Raw genomic sequence first — 19,597 nt, 5'->3', positions numbered from 1 at the left:
GGAAAGAAGGGTCAGGTTGTTCCGGAACAGCGTGTAACACAAGATGTGGTTGACGCTGAACTTGATAGTATTCAGAGGGATGTGGGTGGTGCGGAAGCTCTTGAATGTCTTGGCTCAAGAGTTCGCAAGCCTCCTCCATATTTGAAAGATTATGTTACTGTCTGAAGTATAAGTTTTGTCAGTGAAGATATCAGAGTGTTTTGTTTTTAAGAAAATTTGGGTGTTATTTAAGGTTATTTGCATTGTAGGGTTATTATTTTGGTTAACCTTTATTTTCTTTTATTTCAAAGAAGAAGGATGTGTTATGATGTATTATATATTTATTTAGTTATCTTACTGGGTGTTGTGACATCTGTGCTTACCTCATTGTGGAATGTTTATTGCACTGTGTTCTGTAGAATGTAAGGTTGATGACACTCGATTGGTGGCAGTTGTTGCTGGACCGTCGAGGGTGTCGGATGCCAGGTTCTTCTTACATCAATAAATCTTCACTTAATTGATTCTCGGTCTTCTTCATTCATCACCACACTTCTCAACACAGACTGGCGGGTGCTCGTCTCAAGAGCCTTTTGTAGCAATACAACACCCTAAGAGCTATTCTCAATAACTAAAAAACTATTGTATGTAAAGACAGCATACTGTCTACATGTATGTGCCTAGCCATTCCCAACAGTGTTAGGGTGTGTCATCTAGAAAAATCAGGCATTTGTAATGATTTATTTTCTCTTTCGAATGTCCCACAGATCAGACAAAAATTCCAGAGGGACAGCGCCATGCCATATTTGGAGAATATCTGCCTACAGTATGCATGAATTGTATTTAGATTAATTTTATGTAATATCCAAAATATCTAAAATGGCTCGGACCTACAGGACCTATGCTGGTCACTCCTAATTGAAGCCTAAAACCAATTGCAAATGTAACTTCTCCTTGGCTGCCTGACTGTGCCAGAGAGAGGCCAATGGCTGGTAAAGGTCTGTCAGTAGAGTGAGGCAGCCTATGGTCTTATTAAAACAAAAGTGATGCATGGGATGCATGAATTAATCTCAGCCACTGATGATTATTTGGGCTGCAACTCAGTCTATCCGTATTTTAAAGATTATCCCATCTCAGTTGGGACCCAGTCATATGCAAATCATTCCTGACCCTGCTCCAAGATGAGCAGTCACACATCAAGTAAAGGGAGCTGCTGTGATGGCACCTTGCTTTCTGGGAAAGAGGTCTTCACCGTGTAGGCGTGGCTCTCTAAGTATGATGGATTGTCGCCTGCTGGGGTGGCACAGATGATGACCCCCCCACCTCTGGCGTCCATCCACCTGGTTCTGAATAAGGCTCTTAATCCACTGTGTACTTAGCAGGTGTCACCCAAAGACAAACGTACATACAACTTGGGTTTTCGTGTACTCAACTTTAACACTCATTTCTATGCCCAGTGGTTAGTTTCAATTCCTATTACACACTTGTTCCACCAGGCCAAGCCAATCAAGCTATAAACATGATAACATGTTGCTGCAGAGTTGCGTGAGTGCATCATAGGAACGTTGTTCCTAAAACGCAGTATTAGTGTCCTGAACGGAGATATACGTATGCTTACCGCTGCATTCTCGCAAGGACGTAGTTGCTAGGTTACCATGCAAATGTGATAGAGGCATGCCATCCCAAATCACAACTGAGCATTCTGACGTGATAACACAGTTCCTACATCACCAAATGTCAATGTAGGGAGTATTAATATTACTGCTTGTTACTCTCAAATAGCGTCTGGAAGCTGAGAGTCTCGATGCTCACTGGAGTGGCTGTAAGAAGTCAGTAACTCTAAGGCCTTGATTACCACTTTTTAGCAGAGCGGTGGCTTGGAGGTGCAAACCACTGTGCCACCGCTCCGCCGAAGGTCGCACTGCCCACCCACCAGAATACAACTTTCAATTAGTCTGGCAGGCAGGCGGTGTGGCGGTCCCATGGCGGTGTCTCTTTTAAGACAGCGGTGCCATTAAAAAAGGCACCGCAATGGGACCGCACTACTAGGTTCCTGCATCGCATGGACTCAAAGGTCCATGCCGTGCAGGAACCTATGTGCATTCACACAGGGGGGCATATATTATGCCCCCCTGTGTGCATCCACATGCAGTTGATGCACAGAGGGGCCCTGTGGGGCCCCCTTTGTTTCCTCTCCTTGGAAGAACCTCCATGTAAACTCTGGAGGAGAGGAAACTCATAATATGCTAGGTGATACCACAGCGGTCCCACCAAGCACATTGCAGGCTCTGACCACCACCACTCCAACGCCCGGGAACAGCTGTTCCCTGGTGGAGTGGGTGGTCCCAGGGCAGTCCGACAGCCTAACTCGTAATGCTGTGCCACTACAAGTGTGGCATTCCTCAGACCGCCAGACTTGTAATCGGGCCCTAACTCTTTTAAACAATGAAGTTCCTCGGTGCCTGTTGAATCAAGTTTGTGTTGCATAATTTCCCAGTGGTAGTATGGCATGTGTACCCCAGAGATTGCAGACCTGAAGATACAACCAGCAGAAGTGTCACTCAAAGACTTCTAGCTAGTGGCGGATACTCCACTGAGGCAGAGGAGTGTTGCCCCACAAGAAAAATTAAATAATAACAATGTTATTATCATTTTATTTTTTACTATTGTCGGGTGCTGTAAAGGTGTGGGCGGGGCTGTGCTGGCCACAGAGCAGGGGGAGGAGTGGAGACCGCACTCTAAAGTGTGCATGACTGTTTGGCCAGAAGTCTTTGGCCGGCCAAACAGTCATGCGCATGTTGCATGTTCCCCACCAGGCTGCATTGCACAGCCTGGTGGGGAACATGCCTATTCTCCCAGTCCCCATCTGAGCACCGAAACATAGCGCTCAATCACAGTGCTGCATTGTAGAGTTGTGATTGGCTTAGGAGAGCCTGAGTGCTTCATGTTCCTGCCCCGTGGACGTAGAGGACCGAGGAGAGCCAGCTGCTGGGAAGGTAAATGTGTTTTTCATCCCCCCCCTTCTCTTTTTTTTTTTTTTTTAACACCCACCCACTCCCTGCCTCACCACTACTCCCCGGTAGCAGCCGCTACTACGTCTAGCCTGTCTGTAAAAAAGCTGAGTGTACACGAGAACTGTCCGGCACCATCGGACTGTGCAAACACATCTACACCTAGTACAAGGTGGGCTCGGTGTAGCGTTCACGGACTGCGGGACTGGAACTTACTTTGCCAGCGAGACCCTCTACTGCTCCTGCTTTCTCGTCCCCCGCCGCCGCTACCACCACCTGCGGCCGCGGAGCGGGGACGCGACTACATTTCCCACAACTCCCAGCGGCTGAGGACCCGCCGACGCTGGTTTGGCGCCAAGGAGGCGCTTAACAGATCGCCGGGACATCGACGGAGCGGGCTCGGTGTAGCGTTCACGGACTGCGGGACTGGAACTTACTTTGCCAGCGAGACCCTCTACTGCTCCTGCTTTCTCGTCCCCCGCCGCCGCTACCACCACCTGCGGCCGCGGAGCGGGGACGCGACTACACTTCCCACAACTCCCAGCGGCTGAGGACCCGCCGACGCTGGTTTGGCGCCAAGGAGGCGCTTAAAAGATCGCCGGGATACCCGCGTCGCGGGACCGCGCGCGGGCAGCGCCGGGAGAAGCCCGGGACAAGGGCGGGACCGTCTGTGGCCGTCCGGGGCCGGAAGAGGCTGGGCTGGGCTACCACTCTTGGCAGTCACAAGTAAGATATTTCATATAACTTCCCTTACAGTTCGCGGTAAACACTATATTTCGATCTTTGTAGTCTTAGTGTTTACAGTACGCGTATCTTTGTACTTCTCCACTGCTTGTGCCCATATTTTAAGTATGCCTATAACCCCGCCTATACAGCCATCCAAAGGCAAGACTACACTCTTGGGAGGCCCACGGAAAGGGACTCTTGACCACTTTCTGGCCAAAGCTGTCTCGAAGTTGGACAATGAAATAGCGGACACGGAACGTCGTCTGTCCCATGGCTTACTTTCTGACAAACGTTCCTCTCTGGGTTCTATACAGTTGATTCCGTCTCCCCTACCTGCAACAAACAAACTGGCAAATACCTCTGCCCCATTCAGCGACCCGGGCATACCGCTACTTCTGCAGGACCTGCCTCTGACAACAGATTCTCAGCGGGACTTAATCACCATTAACACAGGTGCAACGACTTCCCCACTCCTCGCCATGGAAGGGGATCTACCGAATATGCCTCTTAAAATAAAATCAAGGCCTATTAGGAAAAAGACTTCCCCTAAACAACCCAGACTTGTGGCAACTTTGAAAAGAAAGAGGGGCGGTGCAGGACCAATAGGTAGCTGCTCCAAGGTGCCGAGGTTATCCCCCGGCCCTTTAAAATGCAAAGATACTATGCCTCCTTCTGCCCGTGACCCCAATGATTGTCTATTCCAGAGACTTGAACAACTTGTAAAGTCACTTCTTCTACCTCTCTATGAGAGAACAAAACGGCTAGCTGAGCAATTAGACACTCTAACGACTGTAACCTCCTCAAACGGTTCTCTATTGAAGGATCTGGTTATTTATCAAACAACTGTTGACCAGAGGAAATATTCAGTTATGACCCCTGGCAGAGATGCAGCATTGGCTAATGACACAAACACTCAGCCTCCAGCCATTTCTGTTGTCTCTGAAACTGTGCCTACTTCCTCAGCTGAGAAGGAAAAAGTAGCCCCGCAAAAAACACTAGAGGGAAAAAACACCAGAATTTCCGGGGAGCCAAACCCACGACAGTTTCCTGACAAAATGGACGAATATATTGACTTACCACCCGAATCTGCTCCATATGTTATTATACTTACGGGTGTGCCAAAATTAAGTCCAGGAAAGAAGGAGGGGTTTGCAGAACTTAAAAACAAAGTAATATACTGGTTAAGTAAGAACAGACCTTTGCCCTCAGATCTTAATGGTGAGATTTTATTTGTGCGAAGGCTGACCTGGCTTGGGTGTAGGCCTAAAGATATAGAAGGTGACATTGTGACTATAAATTTCAAAGATCAGAAAGTAGTCACTTACATAGCGGACTGGTTCCTAGAAAGAGGAGTAGAAGGAATATCAACACGGGTTTTGAGCTATTTTTATCCCCAATCCCTCCTTACTCTTCAAGGGAACAGTACCATCCGTAGGCCGCCCAGATATACAAGATCAGTTGCAGCGCCCCATTACTCAAGATCTATTAATACTGTCCCTTTGTTCCAACATCCCAGAAACCCTAGTCGCTGGAAGGTATCTCCTTCCTTTTCACCCTTTCCAGACAGGCCTCATCCTCACCAACATCAGCACATTTATAGCTTACCACAGTATTCAACCCGGCCTTTAGCAGTCACAAACCGCTTTGAGGCACTTACAGATCTGGAAGATCCTGATTGACAGATAGAATCTAGCCTGGGGTCTGATTTATGTGGAGTTCCCATCTTGACTTCTAATACCCATGCTGCAACCTCATATCCTGGAACGGATATTGCTAATATTTGTAATACGGGAATTCTAAACTGTGTGGCCCCTTTTGATCAGCCACAAGCCAGTGGTGATAATTTATATCCTGCGACTACTTCCATTTGTGACCATTCCATACCTCTCAGCTCCCCTCTCCCCCAAACTTTAAAAATTAGATCTGAAAATAAAAATGCTCTTGCTATGAGGGAAATAGGGGATGCTGATAACATCATCTCTTGGAACGTCGCAGGCCTTTCTAATAAAATATCACACCAACCGTGGCTAGACATAGTTACATGTTATAGCCTTATCTGCCTCCAGGAAACGTGGGCTATAGATGAACTCCACATTCCGGGTTACCAGACCTTCCATGCTCCCGCACAAACAACCTCTCAGGGGAGAAATAAAGGAGGTCTGAGCATTTATGTTTCAATAACGCAGGGCATTAAGGTACTGAGGCATACACTCACTGAGTATTACCAGATTTTAAATGTTAGCTGGGGGCGGGAAATATCTCTAACCCTCATAAACTTTTATAATAATATCCCTAGTAGCAATCTAGAAAGCCAGATCGATAACCTCATGACGAGTGTCAATGCTATTAAGACCCAGAGAAAGGGTGAGTCGGTGTTGATCTGGTTGGGCGACTTTAATTGTACCATTTGCCCACATGTTTTCAAAGGCATTTGCGGCCTTGGTAAACATAAGGACGACAACCCTACACATTTTGCTCACTCAAAACTGGGCGACACTCTTAATTACATGCTTTTTCATTTTAACCTGTCTTTTATTAACGAACTTTGCACCCCAAATATCCCCTTTAAACCAACCTTTCACGGGCGGGGATGCAATTCGACTATTGTTTTTACTCTTCTATCTCCATCCAATGAAGGATTCGTCATCTCCTGGGAAACACTTAATGTTTTCTTCAGTGATCACTATCCAATTGTTTTCAATCTTAAAATTAGAACGGTTCAGGAGACCCCTGTAGATATAACTAATTACCATCTCAATATAAATTTAGCCACAAAAAATGGCTATTCTATAAAATGGGACAGGGTTGACCCTGCCGCTCTTCTACGTACCCTAATGGGAACTAGCCTACCCGATATATTAGCCTGTCTAACAGAAACAGAGGAGTCATCAGTACTTTTGACTCCATTTTTAAAAATTCAATCTGAACTGAAAAAATTATTAACCAAAGAGCGTCAACCTAACACTAAAATAGGCCATGGTTGGTTTGACAAAAATTGCACTAAAGCTCTTCAAAACCTAAAAAGGGCCTTGAATGAAATTATCAGATCACCGGCTGAGATTAGTAAAGCAAGAAAACTGTATTATCTGGCCATAAAAACCAGGAAACAGATCTTAAAGAAAGAGGCCTGGTCGGCCTTAATTGCTGCATCCAAATCTAGGGACAATACAGCTTTCTGGAAAGTGGTTAACGCTCCTTATTTACAGCAAAATCAGACCGATGTCATAGACATGGCTATAAACGGGGAAACCTGGGTAGATCACTTTAAAAACTTATATGACAACTCAGGAAACCTTAATTATGGTCACCCCCAGATTGACGGAGTCACTATTCAACCACTCACAATTTCACCGATTATATTCCCAATAGGGATTTCCTTCAATTGCATGGAGATTACTAAAGCAATTAAAGACAGTCCTTCAGGTAAAGCCCCAGGCCCCGACGGCGTCCCGATGGATGTCTACAAGGCAGAAATTGACCTTTGGGCTCCCATGTTAACGAATGTTTTAAATAATTTTAATCGACATGGGCTCCCACCATCCTGGTCTGAAGCTATAGTCGTCCCTATTTTTAAAAAAGGAGACAGAAATGTCCCAACCTGCTACCGCCCAATTTCACTTTTAGACGCTTTAATGAAGGTAGCAGCGAGGGCAATTTTAAATAGAATTCAACTTTGGGCAGAGGAAAATAATGTATTATCCCATTTACAGTATGGTTTCAGTCCAGGAAAAGGGACTATAGAACAGAGTTTAAACTTGGCCTTAGTTTTATCTAAATATACGGAGGCAAAAAAGGGAAACCTTTTTGTTACATTCGTGGACCTGAGTTCCGCATTTGATTGCGTGAATCATGAGCTACTATGGTCCATATTATTTGAAATGGGCCTAGATTCTAACATCCTAGTATTCATAAAAACTCTGTATCGTGATGCAGGCGCTAGAGTCCGTTATGGAAACAAAGGCGAGTGTTCTGATAAATTCTCTATCAAGAGAGGGGTACGACAGGGGTGCATTTTAGCCCCCCTTCTTTTTACCCTATACATAAACTCTATTGGGCAATATTTAATAGAAACACAGCATGACTATCCAAAAATTTTAGGAGCTCCGACCCCAATACTCCTCTATGCTGATGATGCCGCCATTATGTCTCGGAATAAGATAGGCCTACAGAGGGCCGTCTTGAAGTTTGCAACTTATATGAATGAACGAGGGTTAAAAATTAATATTGCAAAAACTTACACGGTGGCATGTGGTCCAGGAACAAAGAAATTGCCCTGCTCTATCTTTTTAGATAACAGCAGAATCGAGACCACGGACAACTTCTCCTACCTAGGAATACATTTTGACCGGAGGGGAAATTGGCACACAGCGATAAACGCTAGAAATTTGGCCCTCATCCGAGCTATTGGCGCGCTAAAACAGTTCTCAGCTAAACTAGGTGGCAGACCAGTTAAAGAGCTGATTGTTCTTTATAAGGCTAAATGTATTTCTACTGCCACCTATGGAGCTGGTCTCTGGGGTATTGCAAACGCACAACTATTACAAAAAACTGAAAATCAATTCTTGTGCTACTTATTAGGAGTTTCAAAATCTACATCGACTTTTTTTATACACATCGAATTGGGCCTGCTGTATATACTAGACACTATTAAAATTGCACCTCTACTTCTGTGGCATAAGATTTGGACTACTCCGGAGACCAAATTTAACAGAGACTTGATTACTGATTGTCTCAATCTCGACGGAGTAACCAACATTAAATGGCTCACATATGTAAAAAATATGATGTTTGACCTTGGCCACCCTGAGTTTTTCATGGAGCCTTCAACCATGGAATCGGTCTCTAGAAAGACCTTAAGAGAGCTGGCTTTAAACCATCTTATAACTAAAAGATGGAATCTGGAAAAAATAAAAAATTCAGTTCTCAATTACCAAAAAATAACCATGCAAGAAGGTCTCCAAAACTATTTATTAACTCAGCCTTCTTGTTATGCCCGAATGCTTCTCACTCGCCTTAGATTTGGAAGTTTTTATCGTATGATTGCTTTCCCTCTCTGCAACTCCTGGTCGAATGAACTCCCACCCTGCCCCTGTGATGATACCTCTGCTCAATCTAACATCCATTGTGTCCTCTTTTGTAAATTCTATCATTTGCCCAGGGGGGCATTTCTGAAACCACTTCTAAAGTCTTGGGGATTACGTACTTGTAGGTTGGCCATGATCAGGTTACTACAGCTGGACAATGAATGTACTACCATCGCATTAACAAGCTTTTTAAAGCTGGCTGTTAAGTTTCGGAACTCAATGTATTAATTTTAACTAGATTCCTTTTGTAAACTCGATGAACTTTTCATTAACATGGGACTATACTGATTGACTTTGATTATGTATAATCAAATCTTTTTAGAATTTTTATCCTTATATATTTATGTATGAATATTCTGATGTACGCTTTTATGATTTTAACTTCAAAATCGAATAAAGCTTTCTTGATTGATTGATTGATTGATAGTACAAGGTGCTGCTGAACAGCGATCCACTTGGAACAGCTCGCTTAGTCCCAAACCTTGAAGAACACCTTCTAAATCACAGCGAAAACAGCAAACAAAACATTTTGATTTATAAATACGGCTGGTTCCTGCATCCTCTGTTGGTGCAAGGAAGCTGATTTGCAGCCTTAGAAATCCTGCTCTTTTGGGAAAATAAGGTCAATGATATCAACCAACATAGATCACCTCTAGAAATCAACCGGCAATGGAACAAGGTAGGGAAGGATTGATTTTCTATTCCCAACTCCACGCCCACTTGTATTGAGGATAGGTTGGTAGTCGATATTATAAAGTCGATATAGGTGCAGGTCGATTATAAAAAATTGTATTTTGTTGGAACACCCTCTGAGGCACGAACCGTAGGTTTGTCACAGTTGTGTGCTCACAACAAGATTCTCACCATTGTAAAGTCTGCGCGGTATCTCCCGAGAGCTTAGGTTAACCTCCTCCTCAATACATTAAATACTTCCGAGGCCTGTGCAGGTAAGAGCGGTGGGGCCGTGTTGTGGGGGGATTCGACACACGACCACGAGGGTAAACGTAATAATTACTTTTCTCTCATGGTCGATGATTCTTTAAAAGAAGTACCTGGTAAAGGCAACAACAAGTGATTTATAAGTGAATGCCCAGATGTATCCCTTCAACTATCTTTAATGTCTTCATAAAACGTTAATGCTGGTTAACAAAGTTTTACGAATAAGGCACCTGGGATTTTAAATGTTTCTTTTTGATATGACTGCCTTATTTTGTTGCATTTGAATTATATATTTTCTTTTTAGATGTTCAGAGAAAAAGCCATAGAACTTGGAGACAAACTCCTGCCTGCTTTTAGTACCCCAACTGGAATCCCGAGAGGCATTATAAATCTTGGAAAGTAAGACAAATTATTTATTTGTAATGTTTTTGGGTTTAAAATGACTGTTTTCTGCATTGTGTTCTATAGTATCTGCTCAATACTTACATTTTAAAATGATTTCTGTAGGTGCAATGGCCTGCATCTGGTGTTAAAAAGATATCAGATTGTTTAAGCATTTAACCCGCATCTCAAAAATCTCTAAAGTAAATGTACAGTCCCAGGATCAGCTATATGAAAAACAAATTCATATTTTTCTTTCCATCGTAGTAGTGTATGTAATGGTCCCAGCGTGTTAGTGTGAATCACAAGAAGATAACACCTAAAGACAATAAATTATAGGAGAATGCGCAATTTCCAGATTTGAAGGGTTTCTTAGGGCAGTGCGACCTGGGCGCCCTGTTTGCAAGTTTATTTTGGTTTTAAAAGCACCTGCTGTCGCGTTCCTTGCCTCCTGCAATTTCCAGCAACAATAAAAATGTCAAGATAACTGCGGTGATTAATGTTCTTCCTGGAGAGAGATCAGAGTTTTGTCTAGTTTAGGTTTTGACTGATCATAATATAGCACGGAGGCTTAAAATGCCTGCTTCATGACCCTGTACCATGCTGATCACAAAATGCATATACTGTAAATAGTGCAGTGGGGTACTGTTTTTCTACGTAAAAATCCTAGTATAAAAAGGTGAATTTTTAACTATCTTCAAAGAACTGCATGCACACTGCAAAGTATAGATTTACCTGCCCCAGGTTAATGTTGCAAAACGGTTTATTTGGGTAGAACCGAATTCTTATTATTAAAGAGAACCCCCAGTTTGTGCTTCATCAGACCAAGCAATCTTAAACAATACTGCCTAACCAGTATGGATGACATGTCCCTTCTACACATTGTAGTCCTCTGCCTTATGTAACATTTCCTAAAAGCTGATTTACACAGGTATGAATGTTTGTCTCTGTGTAATGTGTGTGTGTGTGTGTGTGTGTGGTGCAAAGTGCTCTCACACCCTACACTGGCATGTGTGGCACTATATAACTAATTAAATGCATCTGAAAGAGAGTGGTTATGGAGACTTGAGGGTCACTGTTAAAAGGTAGTGTTGAGGGAATCCGTGCACCATGGATGGGGTAGGCACAAACAAACATTGTCGGACCGGCGCCACCAGTACTAAAGCCAGTCCTGGGTTTCTAAAAAAGGGGCTGAATACTTAAAGGTTGCTGGGACACGTCTTCTGCATGAGAAAGTTGTAGAAAGTAATTGTAAAAGCTTAGGGATGTATTGTACAACATAGATGTAGGATAATTCATGTTTTCTAATAATGCGCTCATAGAAAATTTCAAAACGACCTACTTTTTTTTTTTTTAAACAAATTTTATTTGTCTAGATTCACGTATATTGCAGAGCTCTGCACTCCAGGGACATCTGCACACATCAAACGTACATTGATGATGTCTTAGACATTTGCAGGTATTAGTGAACCACATTGTAACAAATCCCCCCCAACTCCCCCCCCACCAGATTGCGCCAATGCCACATAAACCTGTCCATCACATAACATAACAACCGGGGAACCTGGTCCCTCCGAACCGCCCCACCCCAGCCACCACTATCCAAAAGGGTGCCTTTACATTAGTCCGGCAATCGTGCCTCTACTTCTTGTGGTGGGTCCAATAATAGACCCCGGAAGTCTGCCCACCACTTCCATATCTTAAAGTGTTTGCGCGGACACCCCCCGGCGAGGAAAACAGGTTGTTCCAACACCATACAAAAATCTAGCCCATTTTTCCATGCAGCCACCGATGGGACCCTGGGTACCTTCCAGGCCCTGGCAATATCCCTTTTTGCTAATGTGAGACTCAGTTGTAAGAGGTGGCGCTTATAAATATTACCCCCCACCCCCTCCATAACATGTAGCAGGGCCAGCTGTGGCTTGCGGGGGAGCTCCCATCCCAATACCTCAGAGAGGCAGGAGTATACCCCTCTCCAAAAGCTATTTAATGATATGCAACTCCAGACTGTGTGTATAAGTGTACCGTCCTCCCGATGACAACAAAGGCACTCGGGAGAGGCGATCATTCCCGCCTTCCAAAGACGCACTCTGGTGAAATACACTCTGTGTAAGTACTTGAACTGCACTAGCCGTAGGCACGTTGCTATCGCCGCCCCCGCGGGGCCGCTAGGGCCTCGGCCCAGTCTTCCTCCTCCAATGCACCCACATCTTCCTCCCAAGCACTTCTAAGCTTCCGTAGGTCGGGGGAACAGTGAATGACCAAAGTCTGATATATTCGGGAGAGCTTGCTATCCGGGAGGTCCCCCATGAAGACCTTCGCCTCTGAGGCTAAAGTCGGGTATGGACTCCAGGCCCTCCAAGCTAGGCGTGCCTAAATTGTAAGTAACGGTAAAACTAGGCGCGCAGCATTGCATATTCCTCCTGTAGTTCCTGGAAGAATTTAAGTGTCAAGTCCCTCATGACATCCCCCAAAACTGAGATGCCTATTATATCCCAGCCACGGAAGCCCTGCAGTGCCGCCAGCTGAGGTAAGCGCCCGTTGTCCCATAGGGGGGGTCTCACGAGTCAAGGTGTTCCACCACCCCATCCGGCGCAAAGCCTGTCTCCAGATCAAAAACATCACCCGCGTGACCGATGGCAACGACTTCCAGAGCTGTGCTGAATATAGTATCGTATGTAAGGAATAGCGTCCCATAAGCTGCCACTCAACCGCATAAGCCGGGTCTCCCCTGTTGCCATACCACCACTCATTGAGGACTTGTAAGTGTGAAGCTTGGTAGTACGAGAGGACATCTGAGGACGCAAGACCCCCACAGTAGGTAGACAAGAAACATGTCCGCAAGGCCACCCTCACCTTTCCCCCCCACAGAAATTGACCCAGCTCTCCATTCACGTGCTTAAACCATCGGGGTGGGATCTGGTATGGATAGTTCTGCAATTGGTAGAGGAGTCAGGGGAGCGCCACCATCTTAAAAATCGCCGACCTACCATTTAGGGATAGGGGCATACGGGACCATACCTTGAGATCTTCCCGGGTACGTTCCCATGACACTGCCGCCAGGTTGCGTTCCCATGACACTGCCGGCACGTCGGACAGAAAGACACCCAGATATTTCAACCCCCCCACCGCCAATTGAACCGAAGTTGCACGACATACTTTTTTAAACGTTTCAACAATCCTTTTGACAATGCTACAGAATTGACCCACCATTTCACCAGACACATCAGACATGCCCCTTCAAACATCCTTTTTTTATAGTCTCCACTATGCCTTCCCCCAGCAACCATTCTCTCCCACATGCATATCCCCTCACCCTAATCCACCAGGCACACACACCCTCAATTGCATTTCAAAATATCAAGTTCAATACTATTGATTTGCAGTTATATCAACTGTACAATATTAATTTCTAGCATATCATCTAGGTAAGCATACAATGAGGATAAGCATATAATGAGGAATCTACATTTACTGTTGTAACTCTGTTGTAGATCTGTTTCTGGGCTTTATCTGCCTAGATTCTACATTGAAGTACTGAAAAGAGGAGTAGACAGAGAAGTCAATCCTGTTTCCTCACCCCAAACTCAGTACAAAAAAGTAAATTGGCACAACGTGGTCCCTTTTAATTTCTTCTCTCTTGGAATTTTAGGATTTCTTCCAAAAATATAATGGAAATGTCACTTTTTGCTAATAATGCAAACTATTGCCTCTATGGGAAAGCAGTATGTTACGGGAAGCCCGTAAACTACAGGGCTTTACCAGATGGGATCTGATCGGCATCTCCACACTTGGGAATGTGATTGAAGGGGGAATTGTGGAGAACTTTGTGCACTCACAAAAGTAGTACGAGCTAGCGGGCTTGCAATATATTAAATACACACAGCTCAGGCACACCCTGGTAGCTGAGGTGGATTGGTTGGAGCTTCCGGACACGTCCTCTGGGAGAGTCACTTGTTGGATGGTCTGCTTGGATGGGGAGCAGTGTCAGGCACTTATAGAGTGATCATAAATAACATTCCTGACAACTTGGGGAACCTCAGTAGTCGATGGGAATGAGACGTGGATGACATGCCTGAGAGGTGACCCTTATGCCTCCCCTGAGAGGTGGCCATCAGGGCTCGGTTACTCTTGATACAGTTGCAAATTCTCCACAGAATATATCTAGCTAAAGACAGACTCTTCAAAATGAGGAAAATTCCCAAAGAAGGCCATTTACGATGTAGGGTTCCAATATGGTCCTTCTTCCACACACTCTGGGAGTGCCCGATCATCCGTGCATACTAGAAGATTATACTTAGAGAGTTGGGGAGTATATTGGAGTAAGAAATCCCACTTAACCCACACTATGTTCTATTAGGGGGTCCAGGGACTTATAACTTACCTCTCAGGAGACTGCTATTTTTTTTCCATGGGGCTAGTGGTCGCTAAGAAATATATAGCACTGGTCTGGGAGGTACGAACACTGGCCACTACAGCCCATTTCATAATGGAGATGGACATGTCCATGGAAGTCAAAAAGGAGGTGTATGCTGCAAGACTGTCCTCATAAGTTTTAAAAGTTCTGGGGTTGATGGTGAACGTATTATAGACTGGGGTCTGAAGATCTGACAACAACCCAGGCAGAGGCCTCATATATGAACCCGAAGTGTCTGTAGTCCAGGATTAGACAGTAATACTAATATAGCTCCCCCTCCCCCAGCTGTGGCCTTTGTACTGTTGGCCTCTCCCTGGAGACCCCTCCCTTTGTCCTCCTTCTTCCTACCTGCTTTTTTCCCCTGCCCTTTATTGCGGAGGTTGTGTCTCTTATGTACTCACAGTGGCATCACGTTTTCGCCTGCAGTAGACGTTTGGATGTGTGTATTATACAATTTTTTAAAAATAATAATTTAAAAAAAATGCAGACTATTGTATCTTCCAGCTAAGAAATATAAGATGTTAACCACTATTTTGTGTTATGCCTATATATATATATAGACCTTTTGCCCCCATAAATTAGTGACAACAAAAATTGCTAACTTACATGGGTGGAAATCAGCATTTTTTTTAAAGTCACTATTCTCAGTAACAACTATATTAATTCACACTGTTTCATTAAAAAGTAGTTTTACATAATGAACTTCTTGATGTAATATTTGTTGCATATTTAGTGTGGCTGCTTTGTGCTATATGTGAATAACAAAAATAAATGATATCAGAGAAAGGGTTTTGCAAATCACAGTATCAATAATCACCTATAGCATTTCAAAGTAGTCATAATTATTTAGCAAAGTTGGTATGCTTTTGAACAGTGACACAAATGATACATTTCTCATGATGGATTCTGTGTTCAGATGTTACACGTAAAAACCGCAACTGCTTTGAAGATTACCACTATATCAGCCAGCTAGGTTGATATGGAGTTAATAGTAAATCTATCCTCAGTGGCGTAGCTAGCCACTATGCCAGCCATGGCGGTGCCTGCCTTTGCCGTCCCACAGCGGCCGCATGGAAGAGTGGGGGGGGGGGGCGACAGGGATTGGCGATTCCTGCGTTTGACACCCCACGGCAAAAGCATGTAAGAGCGGGGTGGCAGGTGGGGGTGGCAAGTGGGGGTGGCTGCCGCCCCCAAAACCCGTGCCCCTGCACCTCCTTGCTCTGCCACTGTCTATCCTTACTAACTTTTACCATTTGTTAGTTTATTTTTTATTTTAGTTATATGTATACTTGCTGTGAAGCTTAGGGCCTGGTTTAGAGTTTGGCAGATTAGATACTTCATGACAAATGTGACGGATGTCAGATCAGCCATAATGCAAGTGCATTATAGCCTACGGCACTTGAAACATGGCAGAGGGCGTATCTGCCACATTTGGATGGAGTAGCCTATCTGTCAAACTCTAAATCACCACCATAGTATTTATGGGGGCTTCTTTGGCTTTATTAATTTTTCTTGAATAATGAATTCAGAAAAAACGAAGCATAAACGTTGACAAATGTGCCCTGCAAGATTCAGTTTCATTATGTGGGTGATGCATGCAACTCATGCCTTTTCTCTGTAATTTTTCAGTGGTATGAGCTGGAGCTGGGGATGGGCGTCTGCAGGGAGCAGTATTTTGGCAGAATTTGGTACATTACACTTAGAATTTGTACAACTTAGTCAAATATCTGGAAACCCACTATTTACTGAAAATGTAAGTATTTGTACTTTCAGCGATTATAAATAAATATTTCAATGTCTGTGCTCTTTTCCATACCTTTTCATATGTTCATTAACCCAAGGTTGGCATAAAATCATCCAGTCTTGCATTAAACTCTCCCTATATTAGAGACTCTCTTGAAATGATTGACATCTTATTGTTGAAAGCCTCCTTTTGAATCTCTGCTGTTTGCCAACATTTGTTTAAAGCACTACATTTAAGTCAAAATTATCATTCTAAAGTTCGTATCACAAAATAAATTTCTTAGATGTACCTTTAAAGTCTATGACAGTGTTGTGCTTAGGCCTAAGTATGGCAGTGGCGGCTGGTGATGAGGCATAATACTTGCCAATAATTCTAGCAAGCGAGCAAATGAAGCAAGTTTGTCTTCATGAAGGAGTGTTTGGGGAAGTTCTCTTCATGTAAAGGTTTTGAAAAAAGTGGGTCAAATAGTGAACATTAAAGCATCATTTCCACATAAACTTGCTGAAAAATCTATAGGCTAAAAAACTGCACTTATCATCGGTGGCTCGTCAATAGGGGCATTTAAGTTGTGCCCTTCTGCCAGTTAGCTACCACACAATGCCCTCAGTCTCTCCACCCACTATTTATTTTATTTAGCAGTGTTCATGAAAACATAACGTTTGTGTTTCCATGTAGTCAGGACAACTCAGCCAAACCTCCGTATGCGAGGTGCTGTAGTAGCTGCATCCATTAACCCCTTCAGTGCCCGCCCCTTTCCCCGCCCTGTGCCGGCGCTTTCATTAGCGGGCGGGGTTTATGACGAGCTGGTCTCGTCATGGGCACAGCGCAACCGCGGCCCATGACGAGACCAGCTCGTCATAGGCATTGAAGAGGTTAAAGCATCCAAGAGAAGTAAATCAGGAAAGGTCACTGCCAAAGTGGCAAGTAACAAAAAGCCATCAGCAATAGCTTACAGCAAATTTCTAAATAAAAAGACCGACTCTTAAGGAATGTCTCCATGAAAGCTCAAAAGATACTGTGCTCAAAAAGTGTCTCCCTAACTAGGAAACACGCATTATTATAAAACATAAAAACGCATGTATCAATCTTTTTCGATGTTAGATCATCTTGAATCAGTGAAGAGAAAATGTCCAGTCTTCGGCAGCTTCTTCCTTTATTATCACAGTAAACACACAATATCTCTAGGGTATTACTTGAAAGTATCAGTTAGTTGCTAGACATTCATATACTTGTTACATTTGCTTTGGGTTTCCATGAGAAATTTCAGCAATGTCTATTAGCTATTCAGTGTTTCAGTGCATAACAATGAACTACTTTAAAGACAGAAACATTTTATTTGCAATGTCCTGGTTAAGTAATATGTTTCACAACTCCATGTAAGCATTATTGTTTTAATATATTGTGCACTATTCAGCATAGTATGAGTATGTGAAGCTAAACTTTCTAAATGCAATGAGAACATGTAGTTTGAAAAATAGAAATACATTTTATGAAGTCAACACATTCTACAGCAATGACGAGTCTAAATAAGCCACATTTGGCTAATCTATTAAACACATTTGTTAAAGAGAAAACATAAGGTATAATAGAAACAGGAATAATGCCTAGTATGGGCCTAGCAATATAAATACGATAGAAACCAAAGCTTAGTGCATTTTTGCACCAATTCTCTGTGTTGTTTTCTAAAACAAATTGATTATAGCCCTACTGCCCAGGTTATGTACCATTTGTAATCACGCCTTTGGCGCTGTCACCGGATCAAGTGTCTCACTGCGCCATTCACCTTTAACAAGCACTTTGTGTACACTTTTGGGATTACACCTACATTGAAGAAAGAGTATTGCCGTTTGAAATTAATGTTCCTTCCGCTACGACATTTAATAAAGATCGTGATACTCAACTTGGTGTCTCTTTCCCCTTTTGTCTCCTTTATGTATTTATTTCAATTTGTTTAAATTATCCTTCAAATATTACTTGATGAGATGTTGTCTGTTACCACATTACCCAGGTCTCAACTGGGTTTATGGGATTTCTCCTTTCGTTTTTTCCTGGTTTCTTGAAGCAATGGTATGTACATAGCCCTCCTGTTGGACACTCCTGCTTTAGCTCTAATGCATATCATTAATTGCTTTTCTCGCCTCTTATGTGAATTCTATTTATAATTTAGAGAACGTTGTAAAGCTGGGAAATTTAGAAAGCAAATCATAATATAGTACTCCTACTGTTAGAAGTGGGGCGGCTCCGCTTATGATTCTCAGATCTGTACACCAGAGCAGTATTCTTTGAAAGCCACAACAGTCCCATGAAATTTGTTTCTGAAGAATCAGTATGATTACTTTAAAGAGTGAAAGCTTGAAAAGTAGTTTAATCTTTTTCCCAAAGCAGCCTGATTGCAGGTAGTCCTATTTCTTTTTATATGCTTATGACATTATTTTGACCTCCAAAGAAAGATAAATGAGTTTAGCTCTTGTATTGAGAATGGGCGGCTGTGAATAAACATAAACGAACTATTTTTTCCACAGACATGAGGGAAAAGTTAGAGGCTGATCATTGCATATGAAAGTCTTGGAAATTCTGCAGCATTGTTGCAATCTGGGTTTACAGTTTCATTCAAGGATTAATTGGCAAGGGAATATAGACAAGCTAATCGCAAAAGGAAAGATCTAGGTTATTGGCAGAGGAGGGTTGTTTTGCAAAAGATTATCAATGATGCATTAATCACTTTCAATTGACGTTATTTTAAACTAGATGCACAAGGATAAGTTGCTAGTATCAACTTTTTAATGCCTCAAGGAAATCATTAAGGTCACTTGTTATCCATCGAATGATGATGGCAATTTTAAATATGGAATTTATTGTATACTTCTAGAAGTTCTTAACAGGCTGCATATCACTGAGGAAGAGATCTAGCCTTGGTTGTCTAAAGAATTAATGAAGGCGTGCATTAAGTTGACAGTCAAAAGAATCAGTTTAGAATGAGATAATTTATACAGTATGAAAAATAAAAGGTCAGATCCCTTAGCTGACCATACCACTCATTTTACAATGCAAATTTATATTAAAGACCCCTTAATCCTGATATCAGGCACATATTTCTAAATTTTAGGATGTATGGTTCATTAGCAATAAATTGACATAGCAATAGGAAACAGTGCTGCGATTCAAAGCAATGTTCGCTGTGCAGTAAGGTGAATTAAGATTTATGTCACATGCGGTTTGTATGCAACTATCCTTCGAACGGAAAAAACTATTGAGACTATTAAGTAACTCAGGGCCTGATTTAGAGTTTAGCAGGTGTATGCAAGTCATTTGGTGTGGC

At 43.0% G+C, this 19,597-nt stretch overlaps 1 protein-coding gene across 2 annotated transcripts in view; it reads left to right on the top strand.

The window, feature by feature from the left end:
* MAN1C1 (mannosidase alpha class 1C member 1) overlaps nucleotides 1-19,597 on the top strand; it is a 330,020-nt gene that overhangs the window by 249,922 nt on the left and 60,501 nt on the right. For both annotated transcript variants that reach the window (XM_085647808.1, XM_085647809.1), the window contains exons 6-7: nucleotides 10,041-10,135; nucleotides 16,164-16,287. In XM_085647808.1, coding sequence (XP_085503934.1) covers nucleotides 10,041-10,135; nucleotides 16,164-16,287 — 219 coding nt within the window. The remainder of the gene's footprint in view (nucleotides 1-10,040; nucleotides 10,136-16,163; nucleotides 16,288-19,597) is intronic.

The sequence above is a fragment of the Triturus cristatus genome, chromosome 3_2, assembly GCF_964204655.1.
Source record: "Triturus cristatus chromosome 3_2, aTriCri1.1, whole genome shotgun sequence".
In the NCBI taxonomy this organism is placed as follows: domain Eukaryota; kingdom Metazoa; phylum Chordata; class Amphibia; order Caudata; family Salamandridae; genus Triturus; species Triturus cristatus.
This window is presented reverse-complemented; position numbering and strand designations above follow the sequence as displayed.